This window comes from Heterodontus francisci, chromosome 2 (assembly GCF_036365525.1).
Source record: "Heterodontus francisci isolate sHetFra1 chromosome 2, sHetFra1.hap1, whole genome shotgun sequence".
Taxonomy (NCBI): Eukaryota; Metazoa; Chordata; class Chondrichthyes; order Heterodontiformes; family Heterodontidae; genus Heterodontus; species Heterodontus francisci.
Genome location: NC_090372.1, coordinates 114020476 through 114041261, shown reverse-complemented (window position 1 = coordinate 114041261; position 20786 = coordinate 114020476). Strand labels below are relative to the sequence as shown.

The window sequence follows — 20786 nt, the reverse complement described above, 5'->3', positions numbered from 1 at the left end:
TGATGTTTTTCTTGAGCAAGTAATCAGTATCATCACGAGTCCCTAGCTTCCAGAGCAGAAGGGAGCAGTAAGTGAACTTGGCACCACTGTGTGGTGCAAAAATAATTGAGCAGTTACATAATTAATGGTTATCATGTAGAGACAGTAGGGGCCATATTTCCTCTAAGCAGAGTTAAATGATACACAGACTTTGCAGCCAGCCTCCATTTCTTTTATGTTGGCTTGTGGGGTTTCCCAATCCTGGACGTCAGGCAGAGTGCTTGTGACAGCTTCAATTACATATTGCCTGCCAGGTGGAGGATAGGGAGGAAAGTCAACCTAAATATTTCGAATCTTTATTAATGCTGTGTTAGTCTGTGCAGCTGAAAATAGTTAAACTTGCATTTTTGTTTTAGCACTGATTTCTACTGTAAGATCCTTTGTATGTAAAATAAATCAACTGTGCATTTACAATGATAGCCTGATTTCTAAGACTAAATTTTATGAATTTGCATTAGTGGCACAGAGTTTTACCTGCCGGGATCATATATTAGGAAATTAGGCACGTGACCAAATTCCGAATATGTGCTTCAACAAGCAACGTTTTGTTCCTGGAATGCAAATTCAAAAAATTTACCCTTTAGCATAACAAAGTTGCTGGCGTTGAGCGGTATGAAGAGTGGAGGGTACTTGGAGTATGAACTAAGCTGAAAAGTCATGTTCCATAGTTAGTCTCAAAACTACAAAAATATTGCTCCGATTGAGAGACCAGCCTTCACATAATATGCTTTCCAAACTAATCAGATGTGTGTCTGTGTGTAGACATAGCCACTTAAGGTTTTGGAGTTGTACTTATACAAAAGTTATTTTAATGGAATGATTAACCACTTAAAACGCAATCATGTAAAGGTTTGTCTGACAACAGTAATTTCTAGGCTATAGTTTCTTTTAATGACATACAAAGCAATACTTTTTGCTTGAATATTCTAGTACAAGATTATTGTAGGGTGCTATTCCTTAGACTATTTTAAATTGAGAGCAGGGCATGGCATTGCTTAGCACTTTGTGTTCTTTTCCATTTTTATTGGTGAGGTTTTTGGGTGTGATCATACCAGAAATAACATAATAGGCTTGCCAGCAAAGTTGAAGCCCATGGAATAAAAGGGAACGTGGCAGCATGGATACAAAGTTGGTTGAGTGACAGAAAACAGAGTGTAGTGGTGAACAGTTTTGTTTTGGATGGGAGAAAGGTATGGAGTGTGGTTCTCCAAGGGTCAGTACTAGGACCACTGCTTTTCTTGATATAAATTAATAACTTAGACTTGGGTGAACAGGGCACTATTTCGAAATTTGCAGGTGGAGAGGATTGTGATAGACTTCAAGAGGGCATAGACAGACAGGTGGAATGGGTGTACACATGGAAGATGAAATTTAACGCAGAGAAGTGTGAAGTGATAAATTTTGGTTGTAAGAAGGAGGAGAAGCAATATAAAATAAAGGGTACAATTCTAAACTGGGAACAGAGAGACCTGAGGGTACATGTGCACAAATCATTGAAGGTAGTAGGGTAGGTTGAGAAAATGGTTAAAAAGTCGTATGGACTTTATAAATAGAGGCATAGAGTACAAAAGCAAGGAGGGTCTGATAAACCTTTATAAAACACTGGTTCAGCCTCAACTGGAGTATTGTGTCCAATTCTGGGCACCGAACTTTAAGAAAGCTTTAGAGAGGGTACAAAAAAGATTTACAAGAATGGTTCAGGGATGAGGGACTACGTGGATAGAATGGAGAAGCTGAGGTTGTTCTCCTTAGAGAAGAGAAGGTTGAGAGGAGATTTGATGGAGGTTTTCAAAATCCGGAGGGGTCTGGACAGAGTTGATAGAGAGAAACTGTTCCCATTGGGCGGAATAGTCGGGAACCAGAGGACACTGATTTAAGGTGATTAGCAAAAGAAGCAACGGTGATATAACGAAAACCTTTTTTATACAGCGAGTGGTTAGGTTCTGGAACACACTAGACCTCGCCGCCACCAGTAATAGGGGGTGGGGCCTACCCGGCGTCGAGGCCCATGTCCTCACTGGAGGTATTTTCCGGGCACCCCGCCATGACCCCCGATGTCGGGGGGCTTGTAAAATCCAGCCCAATGACTTAAGGTCGCCAGGCCGAAACAGCATTATTACGAGACAGCACAGAATTGAACAACGTAGACAAATTATGCTACTTGGGGTCAATGGTCTCAAGTGAAATGAAGCTTGATGAGGAAATATCAGCTTGTGTTGGTAATGCTGCTGCGGCACTTGGAAAGCTTCAGGCAAGAGCCTGGAAAAACCCCAAACTCACAATTGCCATATGACTAAGAATCTATAATACCTGTATATTAAGTAGACTGCTGTTTGGTGCTGCAACTTGGACTACATATCAGAAGCAGGAATGCAAACTGAATTCACTTAATATGCATTGCTTGGGAAGGATCCTAGGGATCTGTTAGCAGCATAGAGTCCCCAACATAGAAGTACTGCAGCTTTCTAATTCAGAAAGTATCATGGCAATGCTCAAGCAACGTCAACAATGATGACTAGGCCATCTACCAAAAGGTCATCTACCAAAAGATGCCGTGTATGGATAGCTTGATGGTGCCAGTAGACCTGTTGAGTGTCCAAAGCTAAGATACAAGGACTCATGCAATCGAGACATCATATCATGCCAGATTGACTTAAATAGCTGGGAACAGTCTGCACATGACCGAAGCACTTGGCGCTGAAATGTCCACACTGGAGCACAGAAATTTGAAGAACTACATCTTCAGATTGGCAGAGAAAAGCGCCATTGCAGGAAGGAGCATGCGGCAGTAGCCCCCACATTTGTGAATGAAGACCTACAATGCCCCCATTGCAACCAGCAATGCCTTGCTCGAATTGGACAGTATTCTCACCTGAAGACTCATAACAGATGAACAGTAGATGCGAATCATCAGCAATGATGCAAAGTCAAAGCTAGTGTGCTGTAACTATTCTATGATTCTACATCAACATACAATTTACATATATTACAACCAAAGCTTTGCACTGCAGAAAAACACATTAGACCTCAACATTGTGCACCATCACAATCCCTTAGCAAATAGTATCAGCATTATAATAGCTCAAAGTAAAAATAATAAAGCCCAGCAATTCTATTGACAATATGAGTAGATGCATGTTCAGTCTTTTCTGATGGTTTTCATCTGTGTGCCATTGTAATGAAACACTGCATTTAAATAGCACCTTTCACAACCTCCGGACATCCCAAAGTGCTTCACAGCCAGTGAAGGGTAGTAACTGTTGTTATGCAGGTAAACACAAATAAACCACAACAGGTAATACACAGTCAATTTTCACAAAGCCAGATCCTGCTAATAGTGAGAAGAACAACTAGTTAATCTGTTTTTGGTGGTGTTGTTGAGGATAAATATTTGCCAGAATATTAATAAAACCCCCTGCTCTTCTTCAAAAAGTGCCATGGGATCTTCCACATCCATCAGAACAAGGCTTGATTTTAATATTTTCTGACAGACTGCAATTCCAATATTCCCTTAGTAAAGTACTAATATATCAGTAAAGATTATATACTCAAATTCTGGACTGGCCTGGATCTTGCCTCATTTTGGGTGGGATAGCAGCATAAAATAAAGGAGAAGTTGGACAATGAAGTTTACCCAACCTATGTATTTTTTTAATTTGTTCATGAGATGTGGACGTCACTGGCAAATCCAACATTTATTGCCCATCCCTAATTGCCCTTAAGAAGGTGGTGGTGTGCTGCCTTCTTGAACTGCTGCAGGTACACCCACAGTGCTATTAGGGAGGGAGTTGCAGAATGTTAACCCAGCGACAGCGAAGGAATGGCGATATAGGTCTAAGTCAGGATGGTCTGTGACTTGGAGGGGAAATTGCAGGTGGTGGTGTTCCTGTGCGTCTGTTCCCTTGTTCTTCTAGGTGGTAGAGGTCATGAGTTTGGAAAGGTCTGTTGAAGGAGCCTTGGTGAGTTGCTCCAGAACACTTTTTATATGGTACACATTGCCATCACTGTGCACCGGTGATGGAGGGAATAATTGTTTCAGGTGGTGGATGGAGTGCTTTGTCCTGGATGATGTCGAGCTTCTTGAGTGTTGTTGGAGCTGCACTCATCCAAGCAAGTGGAGAGTATTCAATCACACTCCTTTTGCCTTGTAGATGGTGGACAGGCTTTGGGGAGTTAGGAGGTGAGTTACTCGCCACAGAATTCCCAGCCTCTGACCTGCTCTTGTAGCCACAGTATTTAAATGGCAGGTCCAGTTAACTTTCTGGTCAATGGTAACCCCCAGGATGTTGACGATGAGGGATTCAGCGGTGGTAATGCCATTGAATGTCAAGGGGAGATGGTTAGATTCTCTTTTGTTAGAGATGGTGATTGCCTGGCACTTGTGTAGTGCGAATGTTACTTGCCACCATCCTTTCCTGGACTGCCTCTGGCCTTTCCTCCACTATCTGCTGCCCCATGATAAAGGTGGCAGGGGTACAGGTTCTCTTTTGGATTTTTCTCCCATCCTCCTGTGTTGCCTTCCTGGATCTGTCATGGAAGAAGGCAATAGTACTTTTCAGGAAGTGGCAGTAGCAGCCCTGTGGTGATTCCAAGGAGGAAGAGAACGCATTCTGCCACCTCACAGCATTGATCTGCTGAAAGCTCTGATCTTGACCAAAGCTTTCTGTGAAAGAAAGAATTGCATTTATATAACGTCTTTCACAGCTCAAAGGACAGCACCACATCTTTCTACAAGGCACTTTACAGCCTTCTGGACTAAACATTGAGTTTAAGAATTTCAGATCATAATCTTTGCCCCCATTTTTTTTGGAATGGCAGCTGTTGACGATAATTCTGCTATTCCCATTTACATTTCTTCTAGGCCCATTTTTTGTTTCTTTACTTGTTCCATCGCTATCTCCTTTTACCTTGCACCATCATCCATTTTGTCACTTAATCTCTCCTTTCTACCTTATCACAGACTTTTCTTTTTGTTCTTCCCTCTCACCTGCTTTTCCTGTCTCTGTACTTCATTAAATTCTGTTATATTTCTAATGTTTTCCAGTTCTGACAAAAGATCATTGAACTGCTGAGTATTTCCAGCATTTTCTGTTTTTATTTCAGCTATCCTCTACAGCCCCTGGCTAATGACATCCTTAAGCAAGCTATGGACAGAAGCTGGACAAAACTTCAATGAGGCCTATATGTCTAACTGAGTGATACATCTTCAGGTACTCACATACGATGAGCACTTGGCCATCTTCCTATGTGCTTCTGGTAACATTTCTACATTATTTCTCTGCTCGCAGGTTACAACTGGTGACTGACTGGCTGTATATTTCCAGCTGTTTCTGCTTTTGTTTCAAATTCCCAACATTTGCAGTTTGGAAATTATTTTTATGCAGTGCTAGCTTGGCTAAATTGACAGGCTTGTCGCCTCTAAGTTACATGGTGATGGATTCAGGGCCATATCATGATTTGTGCACATAATTTCAGCTGACTGTTAGAAAATGCATCAAATTAGACATCCTCACTGGTTCCTCCTTTACATGAACCTGTAATCTCTCATGACTAAGAAAGAGGTTCTGCTGAGGGACTATGAGCAGCTCGAGGCGAAATTAAAAAGCAGAACCACAAAGGTAATAATCGGATTACTACCTGAGTCACGTGCAAATTGGCATAGGGTAAATAAGATTGGAGAGGTAAACACGTGGCTCAAGGATTGGTGTGGGGGAAATGGGTTCCGATTCATGGGGCACTGGCACCAGTACTGGGGAAGGAGAGAGCTGTTCCGTTGGGACGGGCTCCATTTGAACTATGCTGGGACTAGTGTCCTGGCGAATTGTATAACTAGGGTTGTAGATAGGACTTTAAACTAATTAGTGGGGGGAAGGGTTCAATTGAAGGGAAGTTTAAAAAATCAAAAAGAAGCGAGAGAGCAGAGATGCAGGGTAGTGAAGAGGCGAATGGTAATCAAAGTGTGACAGGAAGGGGCAGAAAATATAAGCAGAAGAGTGCAGCAGAAATTAGAAACAGAATGAGTAAAAATGACAAAAAGTCAAAGCTTAAGGCTCCTAATCTGAGTGCACACAGCATTTGTAACAAGATAGATGAGTTGACGGCACAAATAGAAATTAATGAGTATGACTTGATAGCTATTACAGAGGTGTGGTTGCAGGGTGACCAAGACTGGGAACTCAATATTCAAAGGTATTCGATGCCCCGGAAAAATAGGCAAAAAGAAAAAGGAGGTGGGGTAGCTTTGCTAATAAAGGAAGGTATCAGTGAGGTGGTGAGTAGTGATATAGATGCAATAGATTGTGATGTGGAATCAGTTTGGGTGGAAATAAGGAATAGCAAGGGGAAGAAGTCACAGGTGGGAGTCGTCTATAGGCCCCTGAATAGTTGTCTCACTGTAGGTCAAAGTATAAATCGGGAAATAATGGACACTTGTAAGAAGGGTGCTACAATTGTCATGTCTGATTTTAATATGCATATTGAATGGACAAATCAGATTGGCAGAGGTAACATGGAAGACGAATTTGTAGAGTGCATCAGGGATTGTTACTTAGAGCAATACGTTGCAGAATCTACCCGGGAACAGGCTATTTTAGATCTAATAATGTGTAATGAGGTAGGATTAATAAGAAATATTGTAGTTAAGGATCCTCTACGGGATAGCGATCACAACATGGTAGAATTTCAAATTCAGTTCGAGGCTGAGCAACTCAGATCTCAAACTAGCGTCCTCAACTTAAACAAGGACAATTACAGAGGTATGAAGAAAGAGTTGTCTAAAGCGGGCTGGGAAAATAGACTAAGGGGAAGGTCAGTGGATGAGCAGTGGCAGACATTTAAGCAGATATTACATAATGCTCAGCAAAAATTTAACCCGGTCTAAATGAAGGACTCAATGAGAAGGATGAACTACCCGTGGTTAACAAAGGCGGTCAAGGAGAGTATCCAATCAAAAACTAAGGCATACAAAGCGGTAAAACTAGTGGTAGGCCAGAGGATTGGGAATTTTTTACGAACCTGCAGCGGATGACTAAAAAGCTAATAAAGAGGGAGAAAATTGATTATGAAAATAAATTGGCAAGATATCTAAAAACAAACAGCAAGAGCTTCTATGGGTATATAAAAAGAAAGAGAGTAGCTAAAGTGAGCGTGGGGCCCTTGGAGGATGCGACTGGAGAATTGATAACTGGGAATAGGGAAATGGCAGATAATTTAAACCAATATTTTGCATCGGTCTTCACGGTGGAGGACACTATAAACATCCCACAGATATCAGATAAACAAGGAGCTAATGGGAGGAAAGATCTTGTAACAGTCTCTATCAAGAGGGACAAAGTATTTGACAAACTAATAGGACTAAAGGCAGACCTGATGGCCTGCATCCAAGGGTTTTAAAGGAAGTGGCTGCAGAAATAGTGGAGGCATTGGTTGAAATATTCCAGAACTCACTGGATTACGGGAATGTTCCAGTGGATTGGATAACTGCTTATGTGAGGCTCCCCCCTGTTCAAGAAGGGAGGGAGACAAAAAGCAAGAAACTATAGGCCAGTCAGCCTAACATCGGTTGTTGGGAAAATGCTTGAGTCCATTATTAAGGAAGAAATGGCAGGACATTTAGAAAAGCTTAACGCAATCAAACAGAGTCAACATGGTTTTGTGTTCTTTGAGGATATAACAAGCAGAGTTGATAAAGGGGAACCGGTTGATGTAGTGTATTTAGATTTCCAGGAGACATTCGATAAGGTGCCACATAAAAGATTATTGCTCAGGATAGGAGTTCACGGTATTGGGAATAATGTATTAGCATGGATTAAGGATTGGTTAACTCACAGAAGACAGAGAGTCGGGATTAATGGGCCTTTTTCAGGTTGGAAAGACATAACTAGTGGAGTGCCACAAGGATCAGTCCTAGGGCCTCAAATATTTACTATCTATATTAATGACTTGGAGGAGGGGGCAGAGTGTAATATATCCAAATTTTCTGATGATACAAAAATAGGTGGGAGGGCATGTTGTGATGAGGACATAAGGAATCTGCAAGGGGATATAGATAGGTTGAGTGAGTGGGCAAAAACTTGGCAGATGGAGTTTAATGTAGGAAAGTGTGAGGTCATGCACTTTGGTAGGAAGAAGCAAAAGGCAGAATATTATTTAAATGGAGAGAGAATTCAAAAAAGTGCAGCACAGAGGGATCTGGGTGTTCTTGTGCATGAAACACAAAAAGTCAGCATGCAGGTGTAGCAAGTAATTAAGAAGGAAAATGGAATTTTAGCCTTTATTGCTCGGGGGTTGGAGTTTAAAAATAGGGAAGTCTTGTAACAACTGTACAGGGTGTTGGTGAGGCCGCACCTGGAGTACTGTGTACAGTTTTTGGGATATACAGGATATACTGGCATTGGAGGCAGTTCAAGAGAGATCCACTAGGCTGATTCCTGGGATGAAGGGGTTGACTTATCAAGAATGGCTAAACAGGTTAGGCCTTTATTCATTAGAGTTTAGAAGAATGAGGGGTGATCTTATTGAAAGGTACAAGATTCTGAGGGGGCTTGACAGGGTAGACGTTAAGAAGATGTTTCCACTAGTGGGGGAATCTCGAACTAGGGGACATAGTTACAGAATAAGGGGACACTCATTTAAAACTGAGATGCGAAGGAATTTCTTCTCTCAGAGGGTAGTGAATGTCTGAAATTCTCTACCCCAGAGAGTTGTGGAGGCTAGATCACTGAGAGTATTTAAAGAGGAGGTAGATAGATTTTTGAAATATCGGGGAGTTGAGGGCTTTGAGGAGCTGGTACAAATGAGGAGTTGAGGTCCGGGGCAAATTAGCCATGATCTTATTGAATGGCAGGGTGGGTTTGAGGAGCCGAATGGCCTACTCGTGCTCCTATTTCTTATGTTCTTATGATCAGGAATGCACTTTTACTGTCCAATATCTAGTGACCCAGGGATTATTACAAAGACATCTTGTTGTATACATTCAATACTACAATCTTGCATGTGGCACGATTTTTTTTCTGTCTTTACAGAAGATAGAATAAGACGTTTTTCAGTGTAACAGGCATTATTATAAATCAACAAGGCTTATTTTACTTGAAATACAGAAAAGAATAGACTGCCATTTTCCAGTGAGATACATCTAATTCTTACCACATGTCGTAGCATAAATTAACAATATATATGACTCTGCCACTATTCTAAGCAAAAATTCCTTTTAAGCTAGCAGTCCCTAAGCTGACTATTTTCTACTGCATGAACTTGTACCAAGGACTGGAGCCTCTCAGCTCCCTGACTGACACACACTAACTTCCCAGAGAGGGAGAGTAAAAGAAAACCAAGATAGTCCTCTGACACCCCCAGCCCCCCATCCCCTCCCACCCCGCCCCCCCCCCCCCCTTAGCTCTTTGTGTCACAGAAAAGCCTGCTGAATTGAAAAAGTTAGCATTTTGAATAAAATGCAATGTGCGGGCTTAAGGACAACTATATATCCTGTTCAGCCAAGCCCCCTGATGGCACAATGAATGAATACCCATTCTATCACAATAGGCAAGAAATAGCTATGACCAATCCTTAATAACACTAAGTTGCAGAAAACTAAATTACATGGAAACATGAACAATCTGATGTGTGGCCTATCTAGTCTTCCTATTGAGAGCCATACTAACCAACATTCCAAATGACTTGTGTACCTCTGGGAATTATTCCTTTTTATTCTGAACCTAACCTTTGCAACAAATTTAAAGCAAAATGGCTTGAAGGCCATGTCAGTAAAAGTTCCAAATTGTTACACTAACATTTTAGTGCATTATTGAGGGAGTAGTCAAAGCCAAAAGTGTCAACTTTCAAATGAAATGTTAAACTGAGGTTCTACCTACCTGTTCAGGTAAAAGATGCTGAAGCATTATTTGAAGAAGAGGAGCCAGTTCTCTTGAACATGTCTTACCCAACACTATCAAAACATTAATTGGTCATGTAGTTTGTTTACTGTTTGTGGGACAGAAATGTTAATGGAATGGATGGCCAAAACAGCTCAGGTAATGCTGCGTCTATGAGAGCTAGATGTGCTGTTCTTCAGCTTTGCAACGGTGCTTCTGCAGCGACAGCTTTTGGGTTGCCATCAGCATCCCCCTCTGATCTTGAATGTGAATGGGGCTTCTGCTACTCCTCCACAGCTGGACTTTTTTAGATAGCAAAATTGTGGAGCCTACAGTTGCTGTTGCCATAATCCCAAAGGACCATAGACAACTCTCCCATTTGAGAGAGACAGTTGGTGATGTATAGCTTGATGGTCACCACTCCACAAGCGTGGGGTAAGGCAAGGAAGCAGCTCTCCATGAACTACCACAGCTGGTACGGGGATTGAACCTGTGCTATTGGTGTCTTTTTGCTTCACGCACGCACTGTCTAGCCAACTGCGCGAACCAATCCCCCCGAGCCTACGTTATATAATGATAATCTTGCAGACTCTGAGACCCTGGCAGGATTCTACTGCAAGATCTGATCCATGATCTGCCCAGATTTCTGAAACATTACCTCAAGATGCCAATAGTAGGCTTTATAATGTGTAGGCCACATTACATCTGCTCTCACAAAGGTGTCAATGGTCAGGGACTCCTCGGAGCCATCCTTCTAGTTTCCCTGGTCCTTTAAGTAAACCAGGCACAGAGTTGTGTCTTAGAATAAAATAATCGTGAGTATTGACTGGGAAGGTAACATTAATCTGTATGATTCAGTGGTGCTGATCATCTAGCCACTGATGGAGTGCAATCCTTGGTGGTTTGTGAACAGCAATTGAATTGTGTCTAAGGGCATGGGTGACATCAATAGCCCCTTGCAGTTTGGGGAATCCTACAATATCGGAAAAGAAAATTGCAGTGCTTTGTCATTCTGTTTTTGCTTTCCCAAAGAAAAAGTGACAAAAGTACTTGCCCCGGTGAACAAAGAACTAATTCCTGCTTAATGCATCAGTCCACCCCAGATATTGTAGACATGCCTGTAGCAATTACCCAGTGACATAGCCCGAAATTTTACGCCGCCCCAGCGGGTCGGATGGTGGTGTGGCAGCGGTGTAAAATTGAGCAGCAGGCTCCAGGAGGCCTACCCACCCCGATTCTGCCTCCGAACAAGGTTACAGAGGTCAGGCTGGGGGGGGTGGGGGGGAAACGGCCCACCCGCCCGAGGCCAATCAAGACCCTTAAGTGGCTACTTAACGGCCACTTAAGGGCCTTCGCCCGCCTCCACGGGTATTTTACCCATGGCAAGCAGGTGTGCCAGGGATGTGAAAGGCCGCCCAGCGATAGCTGCTGGCCTTTCCGCGCCCCGGGGGTGGGGGAGGGGGGTGCGGGCGCATGACAGTCAGGCACAGGGTGCCCGATTGAGAGCCGCCCCCGCCTCCCAACCCACCCCCGTGATCCAAGATGCCCGCCTCCCCCCAAACGACCACCCTAGCCTCACCAGGGCATGACTGATCCCCCTGGTGAGGCACCCCAAACTTATCCACTCTCTCGGATCCATTGCGTTGGCTGGGCTGCAGTCCTAGCAGTGGCCATCACACCCAGTGGCGCTGCTGAGACTAAGAGCTGCCAGCCCGCTGATTGGTCGGCAGCTCACTGAGGCGGGACCTCCTCCCTGAAGTGGGTGGAAGTCCCGCCTCGGGACAATTAAAGCCTGGGGATGCGTAAAATATGGGACGGATCCCCAGGCTGGATGGAAGCGGGCTCGTCACTGACATTTATGTTGGACTCCGGCTCCCGTCTGCCCACTGTAAAAGTCCGGCCATAGAAATTGAAGTTATTACATTGACTACTGCTAGTAAAGGTTATCTACTGTTCAGATTGCAGCACATGGCACAATTCCATCACTGCCTCCCTGGTGAACCATAGCCTGAATTGGCTGTTATCTTCTGACAGTCCCAAGTAGTTCCACCTAGGTCTGTAAAGATGACTCAGTGGATTACAGTAGACGTAGGCAAACCACGTGCAGTGCAAGTAAGCCATACTGACATCCCTTTTGATTCCAAAAAACTCAGGAATTGAAGAGCTCTAAAATTTGTACCCATTTTCACAATTTTGGTTACATCAATCAAAATTCTAGCAGTGTAGCTTTAAAAAATTACTTTATGAAAGGCTAGATTAATTGTCCTCTAAAGCCTATTTTAAATAAGTGGACAAGCGCAATGCATGTGTAAAACCAACTCAATAACATGACGTTGTACAAATGAAGCTCTTGCATTTCATGATGGCTTAGAAGGCAGCCTTGAAAATAACGTGCGGTGTTCGCCTGGGAGACAGCTGATGATACTGGAATTTACACCAGTTCCCTTGCCAACCCATTGAAATCGTGCCAATGAATCAGAAAAAAAGGTCTCAGTATGTTATATATTTTAAATTTCATAAGAGAGAAGAAAATCAACATGGTTAAGAGGCTCACCTGATTTCCTGGATCTCCTTTAATGCCAAACCCTGGTGGACCAGGCAATCCTGGATCTCCCAGTTCACCCTAGCAAAATAAAATGAAAATTTACTCTATTTAATATTCATGAAATATGACACATCTAAAGTAAAAGTAGCTGCAGAAAAACTGTGCTGCCTTTTAACAGCAATGGTAAGAACAACCTTATATCTTGGGCTGAATTTTACACCTCCCCCAAAGAGTGGGATGGTGGCGTAAAATGGAACAGAAGGCTTCAGGGACTCTTCCTGACCCGCTCCCACCTCCACTTTACGCAGGATGGCGGCGGCGAGAAACGGCCTGTCTGCCCCAGGCCAATCAAGGTCCTTAACTGGCCAGTTAACAGCCACTTAAGGGCCTTCGCCAGCCTCCACACAGATTTTACACATGGCAAGCGGGCATCCTAGACCTGAAAGAAGCAGCATGACAAAAGCAGGAGGCTCTCTGATGGCCCGTTGGGGGGGGGGGGCTCTAATGATCGGGCACCCTGTGCCCGATGGAGGGCCTCCACCAATGCCCCAACCATCCCCAACACCCAACACACTCCCCGTCCCCCCAATCGACCACCCTTGCCTCGCCAGGGCCTGACTAATTACCCCAGCAAGGCAACAAAAACTTACCTTTGTTCTGGGCTCCCCGACATCCATTTCGAGCTGGGCTGTAGTCCCAGCAGTTGCCACCGCTCCCAGTAGCGCTGCTGGGACAGTTAGCTGCCAGCCCACTGATTGGCCGGCTGCTCTATTCGGCGGGACTTCCTCCCTCAAACGGGTGGAAGTCCCGCCTCACATCAATTGACGCCCGGCGAACTGCAAAATATGGGTCGGATCCCCAGGTGAGGCGGGAACGTGTTCGCCATTGACTTTTCAGTCAATGGCCAGCTCCCGTCCGCCCAGGGTTAATTCCCAGCCCTTGAATGCGTGTGTACTTAATTCAGGTTCTTTTTGTTCGGGCAGTGGCAAAAGTCAATGCTATTTCATAGGGTACTATTTAAATTATGCACTTTACATTTGGGGGGGAAGTAATTTAATTTTGTTGTCTTACGAGTTTTAAGAAAAATTTTACAAAAGAGAGCATCAAGCACCATACAAACGTACCCAACTGGAACATTTTCTGAAATGTGGCATTGCAATTGAACTAATTTGCTTAACATTAAGCAATTGTGAACATATGCACATACATACGAACATACGAATTAGGAGCAGGAGTAGGCCATTCGACCCCTCGAGCCTAATCCACCATTTGATAAGATCATGGCTGATCTGATTGCAGCCTCAACTCTACTTTCCTGTCTACCTGCTATAACCTTTGAGTCCCTTGTCAATCAAGAATCTATCTAACTCAGCCTTAAAAATATTCAATAACCCTGCCTCCACTGCTCTCTGGGGAAGAGAATTCGACAGACTAACAGCCATCTGAGAGAAAAAAATTCTCCTTATCTCCGTATTAAATGGGAGACCCCTTATTTTTAAACTGTGTCCCCTTGTTCTAGTCTCTCCCACAAAGGGATATATCTGCTTAGCATCTACCCTGTCAAGTCCCCTCAGGTTCTTATATATTTCAATAAGATCACCTCTTGTTCTTCTAAACTCCAATGAATACAGGCCCAACCTGCCTAACCTTTCCTCACTAGATAAGCCCTTCATCCCAGGAATCAGTCAAGTGAACCTTCTAATGCAATTATATCCTTTCTTAAGAAAGGAGACCAAAACTGTACGGAATACTCCAGATGTGGTCTCACCAACACCCTGCACAATTGCAAACTTTCCCTACTTTTATATTCCATTCCCTTGCAAGAAATGACAACATTCCACTTGCCTTCCTAATCACTTGCTGTACCTGCATACTAACCTTTTGTGAATGTACAAGGACACCCAGATCCCTCTGTAGCGTAGAGTTCTGCAATCTCTCTCCATTTAAATAATATACTGCTTTTCTATTCTTCCTGCCAAAGTGGAAAAGTTCACATTTTCCCACATTATACTCCATCTGCCAAATTTTTTCCCACTCACTTAACCTATCTACATCCCTTTGAAGACTCTTCAGATGGAATATTATCATTGCTGCGGTGTTCCCGACAGTGGGACCAGAAATTGTTGTAACTTCTGCTTCCGCCGCAAATCCCGTTTCCCATGCAGTTTTGTATTTAAATTAGCCATGCAGTGACGGTCACTGGGAACACGTGGGATCAGGCGATGGGGGCGGCCTTTCATTGGTAGAACCTGCCCCAAGCATCACGATCGCCACAGATAAAAAACATTCTGTGCTTGCAGCCTCAAGGAGCAACAGCCTTCCTTTTATGTAAGTATCTTCAGACTAACTTAAATTCAAGCTTTTACTTAAATCAAAACGTTTTTGCCTCCCTTATTTTGTGAAAGTCACCACCAACTTCACATCATTTATTTTCCCTACAGCCAAAGTGAATGACATGTTAGCGAGCAGGAGGCATCCCGCCCCACAGTTCAGTGATGCCTCCCTGCAGGTTCTCCTCCAGGCCGTCAGGGAAAAACGGGAGTACCTCTTTCCTGCAGATGGAATGCAAAGACCCTCCCACCTCACCAAGGCAGCCTGGATGGAGGTAGTGGAAAAGGTCTCGAACTGTGGGGTAACTTGTAGAACATGAGTACAGTGCCATAAGCGCATCAATGACTTGCTCAGATCAGCAAGGGTAAGTGATCCTGGCACAGCTGCTCCATTGTTTTCTTCCATGTCACTGTGTCTTTAAGGCAAAGGGTACACAAGGAATGCAGTGGAATGTGTGAGCAGCCTTAGTGCCATTCACTAAATGATGAAAATTGTTTATGTGATTGGATGTGTCATGCAAAAGCCACTGCAGAATGAGTGATGTTGATGCACGTATGCAATGGCAGTGGTTCATCATTTGCCATGTCATTAAATCTGCACTGTCTGCAGGATAAACTAAGCCACAACCAATGCGAGCCTGCTAGAATGGGAGGAGAGGGTCTCTGACATTAGGATGCTGACCACGGCTGAGGAGAAGGCCTTTGAGATCATGAGAGAGGAAGGTGGCAGGAGCCACCAAGCATAAGAATTAAGTGTCATCTCTGCTCTTGCAGCCAAAAGTGGAAATTGAAGGAAATTGTGTGACCTCAAGTGAAGCACATGCGTAAGTGCCTCTGTTTGAGTCTCCACTGCAGGTGCCCGCACTTGAGTCACAGAACACCATGTGGCCCAAGAATCCTTCTCTGGGGAGGAAGAAGCAGCCAATGCCCCAGAGAATGCACCATCACCTGCCTCTGCTTCCACCTCCGCCAGCGCAGATACATCCACACGGTCCGTGGGGGGTTTAAGATTAGAATCTGGATCACAAACTGGTGTGCACGACACAGACACGTCCCAGCAGCTGAGGGAGCGTGTGCCAGCCGGGTCCCCTGACACTCGGAGGACTGCTGGGGACCAGACCCCTGCTGAGCCACATGCTCATGATAATCCTCTGTTTGTTGCTATGAGAAGTCTGCTGGATTTACAGCAAAGCCATTTGGAAAATATGTTGGAGATGCCTGAGGTCATGCGTGGCTTTGCATGTGCCATGGAATAGTCCATGCAAGCCATGATGTGTGCCATGTCCCAGGCATTTGAGCATATGGCTTCCTCAGTCGAGAGTCTTTTGAGCTCCATGGCGAGTCTGGTTGAGCACTAGAGCTATATGAAATCTGACCTGCACTCCATCACAGTTGCCATGGGCTCTGTGCAGCAGAGTCTAAACGAGAGGGGCACGAGGAACCTGGACCTCCCTCCAGGTGCTCCTTCCCTTCAGGGATGCAGGCAGATGCCATTGTGCACACAAATGGAGGAGCAGTGTGTACCAGCTGCCCTGGAGCATTCCTCTCAGGACACTCGCAGGGTAAGCAGCGTCTGGTCCCCCCCCCCGACATTGACCCTCTAATGTCCAGCAAGCGAGCACATGGGAGATACTGAAGTACCACTGCTGCAGACCCCCAGCAGGAGGGAGCCATCAAGGCCCCATTCCTCCAGAGGATGCCCGCCACAGTCATTCACAGCAACGGGGCAGCGCATTGAGCAGACTGCCTCCACCTCAGCTGCTAATGTCGAGGTAGCACCTAGACGTAGAGGGAGAAAAAGGAAATTGAAACAGTTTTGATCACAAAGGTGGCACGGGTGCTGTACAAATTGTCACGATTGCAAAGATTTATTAAAACATTTTAATTCATACAAAATTTGATTCACTCTCAGTAATGTTTTGCTTGGTTACAGATGGATATAAAGAAACTTTTTGGAGGCCTATGGCAGGAACGCAATGAAGCTTGCAAAGCACCTCAGGAAATGTCCACTATCTATATCATTGGAATTTGAGCCTTCACTCTTTAATAATGGCTGTTTTCCTATTGATGATTAATAATTTTTTCCAATACTGTCATGCCTTACTTTGGTTTTCTACGGTCATAATAATGCTGCTTGCAGTGGTGTGTAGTTGGAGCTGAATTGAGTGCAAAGGAAGATGGCTGTGGTTGTTGGTGGTCAATCATCTCAGTTCCAGGACATCACTGCAGAAGTTCCTCAGGGTAGTATCTGAGACCCAACCATCTTCAGCTGCTTCATCAATGACCTTCCTTCAATCGTAAGGTCAGAAGTGGGGATGTTCACTGATGATTGCACAATGTTCAACACCATTCAGCTACTGAAGCAGCTGCTGTAGAAATGCAGCAAGACCTAGACAACATCCAGGCTTGAGCTGATCAGTGGCAAGTAACATTCGTGCCACACAAGTGCCAGGCAATGACCATCTCCAACAAGAGAGGTTCTAACCATCTGCCCTTGACATTCAATGGCATTACCATCACTGAAAGCCCCACTATCAACATTCTGGGGGTTACTATTGACCAGAATCTGAACTGGAGTAGCCATTTAAATACCACGGCTACAAGAGCAGGTCAGAGGCTGGGAATTCTGCAGCGAGTAACTCACCTCCTGACTCCCCAAAGCCTGTTCACCATCTACAAGGCACATGTCAGGAGTGTGATGGAATACTCTCCATTTGCCTGGATGGGTGCAGCTCAAACAACACTCAAGAAGCTCGACACCATCCAGGACAAAGCAGACGCTTACTTGGCACACCATCCACAAACATTCACTCCCTCCAACATCGACACACAGTGGCAGCAGCATGTACCATCTACAAGATGCACTGCAACAATGCACCGAGGCTCCTTAGACAGCACCTTCCAAACCTGTGACCTCTACCACCTAGAAGGACAAGTACAGCAAATGCATGGGAACACCACCACCTGCAAGTTCCCCTCCAAGCCACGCACCAGCCTGACTTGGAACTATATCGCCGTTCCTGCACTGTCGCTGGGTCAAAATCCTGGAACTACCTTCCTAACAGCACTGTGGTTGTACCTACCTCACATGGACTGCAGCGGTTCAAGAAGGCAGCTCACCACCACCTTCTCAAGGGCAATTAGGGATGGGCAATAAATGCTGGCGTAGCCAGTGATGCCCACATCCCATGAACCAATAAAAAAGTCACATTCATCGTAGCCTATAGGAGATTTCAAATGCCAATCAGATGAAAGTACAGCCACACTTCGTTAAGATTGCAGAGATGAATAAGACCTCATGCAAAAGTGAATTTCTGTGGGCAATTTGTTGTTTCTCCTCCCAACGTTCCTTGATGATGTGGCTTGTTGTTGGCTGAAACATACATAAATTAGGTTCTCCCTGATGTCCCTTGCATGTCTCTCCATGTCTCTCATATCGATGATGGCATTGTTGGCATTGTATCCTCCTCCTCACTCTCCTCATTGTCACCCTCATCTGAGGAAGACTGCTGTTCCTCCTGCTCCTTCGCCTGCAGAATGTTGTCGCATCTAATTGTAAGGTTCTGCATGGCACAGCAGACATTGTCCGTGACACCTCTGTGGCATGCACTGAAGCCCCTGTAGACCAGTCAAGGCAACGGAATCACATTTTCAGCATGCCAATGGTGTGCTCACTGATGGCTCTGGTGGATGCGTATGCAACATTGCACCTCTCGTCAGCAGTGCTTTGGGGATGATGTACGGGATGTCATTAACCATGTACAAAGAGGGTAACCCTTGTCACCCAGGATCCATCTGTCCACCTTGGCTGGTTCTTTGAAAACTGTTGGCAGCTGGGAGTTCCTCAAAATGTAGGAGTCATTACAGCTCCCTAGGAAACGTGCACAGACATGCATGATTCTTCTCCCTTGGTCGCAAACCAGTAGCACATGTAAAGAGTGGAAGCCTTTGAAATTAACAAAGACAGCAAGCTGGTCCCAGGGAGCTCTAATGAGTACAGCCGATCAGCCCCTGCACTCAAGGGAACCCAGCAATGGCACCAAAGCCTACAGACTTTGATGCCTAGTTGTTCTCATCTACAGGTCAGTAGATGAAATCATTGACATGACGAAAAAAGGCATTGGTCACCTCTATGATGCACCTGTGGGTTGCAGCCTGTAAGATGCCACACATGTTGCCCATGGATCCCTGGAAGGAGCCACTGGAGAAAAAATTGAGTGCAGAAGTCACCTTGAGGGCAACTGGGATGGGACTCCCATTGAAGCCGAGTGGCTGCTGGTCATGCTGCAGGATTCTACAAATTTCTGTGAGCATTTCACATGACATCTTTAGGCGTCTCTGACATTGTCTCTCTGACATTTGAAGATAATTTGTCCTTGTCCTGAGGATACGATGATGTGCCAGGCCATTCCTCGATGTTATCATTCGGAGCATCCTCACCTTCCTGTTCTGCCTGTTGCTGGTGTTCTGGCATCATGAGTTGAGGGAAAAGAGCCCTCCTTAGTCTCTCTCTTTGTTCTTCTCGTGGTACGAGACAAATTGGATGCATGTTGCTGTGACTTTTCTGAACAACAAATAAGCAGAGTGTGGCGATTCAGCCTTCAAATTGCAGCCAGGTAGAAGACACACCCACTGTCGTTTGCTTCCTCCCACTCTCCTTGCAAACCTTGAATGTCTACGTGGTTCCCATTATCGTTGGAGAAAATGGCGCACATGGAATTCAGGACAAGTCTCCCCACCTTCCAACCTCCTCCTGCAACCTTCCAGCTTGAACCCGTTACCCTTCACTCTGTAACCATTGAACCTCCCCCCATTATGATATGAGGACAGATAAGTCCCCGGGGCCAGACGGGATATACCCAAGGATATTACGGGAAGCGAGGGAAGAGATTGCTGCGCCTTTGGCGATGATCTTTGCGTCTTCACTGTCCACTGGAGTAGTGCCGGATGATTGGAGGGTGGCAAATGTTGTTCCCTTGTTCAAGAAAAGGAATAGGGATAACCCTGGGAATTATAGACCAGTCAGTCTTATGTCGGTAGTGGGCAAATTATTGGAGAGGATTCTGAGAGACAGGATTTATGATTATTTGGAAAAGCATAGTTTGATTAGAGACAGTCAGCATGGCTTTGTGAGGGGCAGGTCATGCCTCACAAGCCTTATTGAATTCTTTGAAGATGTGACAAAACACGTTGATGAAGGAAGAGCAGTGGATGTGGTGTATATGGATTTTAGCAAGGCGTTTGATAAGGTTCCCCATGGTAGGCTCATTCAGAAAGTAAGGAGGCATGGGATACAGGGAAAGTTGGCTGTCTGGATACAGAATTGGCTGGCCCATAGAAGACAGAGGGTGGTAGTAGATGGAAAGTATTCAGCCTGGAGCTCGGTGACCAGTGGTGTTCCGCAGGGATCTGTTCTGGGACCTCTGCTCTTTGTGATTTTTATAAATGACTTAGATGAGGAAGTGGAAGGCTGGGTTAGCAAGTTTGCCGATGACACGTAGGTTGCTGGAGTTGTGGATAGTGTGCAAGGCTGTTGTAGGTTGCAACGGGACATTGACAGGATGCAGAGCTGGGCTGAGAAGTGGCAGATGGAGTTCAACCTGGAAAAGTGTGAAGTGATTCATTTTGGAAGGTCGAATTTGAATGCAGAATACAGGCTTAAAGACAGGATTCTTGGTAGTGTGGAGGAACAGAGGGATCTTGGGTTCCATGTCCATAGATCGCTCAAAGTTGCCACCCAAGATGATAGGGTTGTTAAGAAGGCGTATGGTGTGTTGGCTTTCATTAACAGGGGGATTGAGTTTAAGAGCCGCGAGGTTATGCTGCAGCTCTATAAAGCCCTGGTTCGACCACACTTGGAATATTGTGTTCAGTTCTGGTCGCCTCATTATAGGAAGGATGTGGAAGCTTTAGAGAGGGTGCAGAGGAGATTTACCAGGATGCTGCCTAGACTGGAGGGCATGTCCTACGAAGAAAGATTGAGGGAGCTGGGGCTTTTCTCAT

At 44.9% G+C, this 20786-nt stretch overlaps 1 protein-coding gene across 4 annotated transcripts in view; it reads right to left on the bottom strand.

Moving 5' to 3' along the window:
- Positions 1 to 20786, bottom strand: part of LOC137346255 (collagen alpha-1(XXVIII) chain-like) — a 311231-nt gene that overhangs the window by 90876 nt on the left and 199569 nt on the right. For all 4 annotated transcript variants that reach the window (XR_010968689.1, XR_010968688.1, XR_010968690.1 and 1 more), the window contains exon 20: positions 12463 to 12531. Coding sequence is in view for 1 of the 4 variants with exons in the window: in XM_068009727.1 (XP_067865828.1) it covers positions 12463 to 12531 (69 nt within the window). In the remaining 3 variants the exon portion in view is untranslated. The remainder of the gene's footprint in view (positions 1 to 12462; positions 12532 to 20786) is intronic.